The sequence below is a fragment of the Camelina sativa genome, chromosome 6 (genome assembly GCF_000633955.1).
Source record: "Camelina sativa cultivar DH55 chromosome 6, Cs, whole genome shotgun sequence".
NCBI lineage: Eukaryota > Viridiplantae > Streptophyta > Magnoliopsida > Brassicales > Brassicaceae > Camelina > Camelina sativa.
The window spans coordinates 7,348,016-7,350,211 of NC_025690.1; the positions used below are offsets into that span (position 1 = coordinate 7,348,016).

General features: G+C 31.1%; 1 protein-coding gene across 1 annotated transcript; it reads right to left on the reverse strand.

Annotated features, from left to right (window-relative positions):
• LOC104790607 lies at window positions 1,379-1,915 on the reverse strand. The gene is given in 1 exon segment (XM_010516386.2): window positions 1,379-1,915. A coding segment is annotated over 1 exon segment (399 nt). The 5' UTR covers window positions 1,848-1,915; the 3' UTR covers window positions 1,379-1,448.

A 2,196-nucleotide genomic window follows, 5' to 3' on the forward strand; every position in this document is an offset into this window, starting at 1 on the left:
GAGATCTTTTAAGGAAATAATATAAGATCTATGGACTTAATATTCTTAAACATTTTTCTTATGGGTTATATTTTCCTAAGATCTCAAACGAACTAGGCCATATAAGAACTTGTTCGGAAAAGCGTTGGACCATTTGTTGTCTAACACACTAATGGTTTCTCTGTTGTGCACTTCTATGATCTAATGGATTCCAACCACGGGAAAAGAGTCTATCCAAATATTGTTTAACTACTAGGCTTTAAAATTATACGGTTTGCTACATAGTTTACCTATTGTCAACAGTGTTATTTTAAAAAATTTTCATACATGTTTTTTAACAAATAGTATAAATACTTTTAATACCTACGTCTAGGTATTCTTGCAAATAAGCAAATTCAAAGAAAAACTAACCTTTCTATTTATTGTGGAAGAGTTCCCATGTTGCTGTCATTTGTCTGCGGTGGATCCATTGCCCTCTTTACAGCCAAAACAAACAAACCAACAAAACAATTTCATCTTAAAAGTTTAAGACAATTTGATCAAATATACATAGAAAGCCACTATATATATGCACAATAATGGAGAAGGTGTCTCGAAGGACACGTTTCATCACACATGGCTTTATAAACCTATTTTCATTTACACCATTTTGATCCATGACAGCATTTTAACAGCACCTCTCTTTTTTATATTTTCGCACAACAGCACCATTTTTTATATTTTTAATTTCCAAGTTAAGAAAAAAACTAAAATAAAAGAAAACTCATTGATCTCTAATCCGTAAATCAACATCATAATTTTTTACATCCATAAATCAAACACTTACTGACGCAGAGTCGAAAGCTACATATAAGACTATAAATATGTTCTTTTTATTTTGCTAAAGTGTAATGAGTTCATGTACGGATCCTGTGTCCTATTTTTATTTTTATTTATCTTCTCCTTCATTTTCCCTTTAGTCTCTTTTTGCCCATGATAAGAGGAGTACTACCATCCAAAGTAACTTACTATTATTTTAGTGTAAACATCGTTTTAGTTTGTCAAGTGAAAAGTGCCAACAATCACCGAAACATGCATGTATCTAAGAATATCATGAGGGAAAAAGATTCTTAAAAATAAAAACAATACTCCTTATCAAAATTAATTTTCTTTTTAAAGTTAATTTTTGTTTCAAATTAGTTTTGTTGTTTTCAGTACAGATTTTTGATAAATTTTCTAATTTTATCCTTATTTTTAGGTTATTAATTAGTGATATCAAATAAAACAATACATTAATTAGGAATAATAAAAAGTTTTCTTCATATGCGTAAACCTTAAACGAATACATATATCATAAGTAACGTTGAAAAGAAAAACCAATAAAAATAATCAAACACCCTCTACTAAAGGCATCAAAAAATCTCAAAACAAAAAAGGACAAATTTCTAGTCCAATCTCAATATACAATTACATTAAAAAAAAAAAACATATTACTTCTTTTTATGATACCTACCTTTGTTTTCACTCTTTTTTATCTCAGTTTTTCTAGATATACGATTACCACTATTTTTATCATCAGTATGATGATCATAAACATCATTACACTTACTATTACTTTCACATTTCTCATTGCATAAACCGAGACCTTCTCTCCGTTTCCCTCTATTGCTTGTTTGGTGATACTATTGATAACTTGGCCCGGAAGAGGCATCGGAAGCCATCGAATCGTCGCTGTCCTTGCTACTTTCGTATTCATTTGCATATTTGCTACGATCCTTTACGATGCTATGCCCTTCATAATAGAGCTCATCAATTACCTCTTCCTCCATAGGCGAAGATATATACGTGGTCCAACCAGATTCGCTGCTGCTGCATTCTTCTCTCTCCATGGACGATTCTAGAACCCTAATTATAGATATGAGAAAGAGAGAGAGAGGGAGAGAGAGTTGTTTGTGTAGTTGTAGTGTTTTGCTTGTGAACTAGACTGTATATATAAGTGGACCATATATAATATGTGATTAATTGCATGTGCGCGGAAGAAGACCCGTGTGTTTTCATTAGTGTAATGTGGTAAGGACAGCTTATGTCTAACGTATAAAGTTATATCCGACATGATTCGAAGAAGAATAGCTGTTTTTTTTTTATGAAAAAGGGTTTGTCTTTTATAAGTTATGATTTATGTGTAGTCTTAGTCTTCGCAATAGTGTGAGCATGTTGAAAAATAAATGCTAATTAATA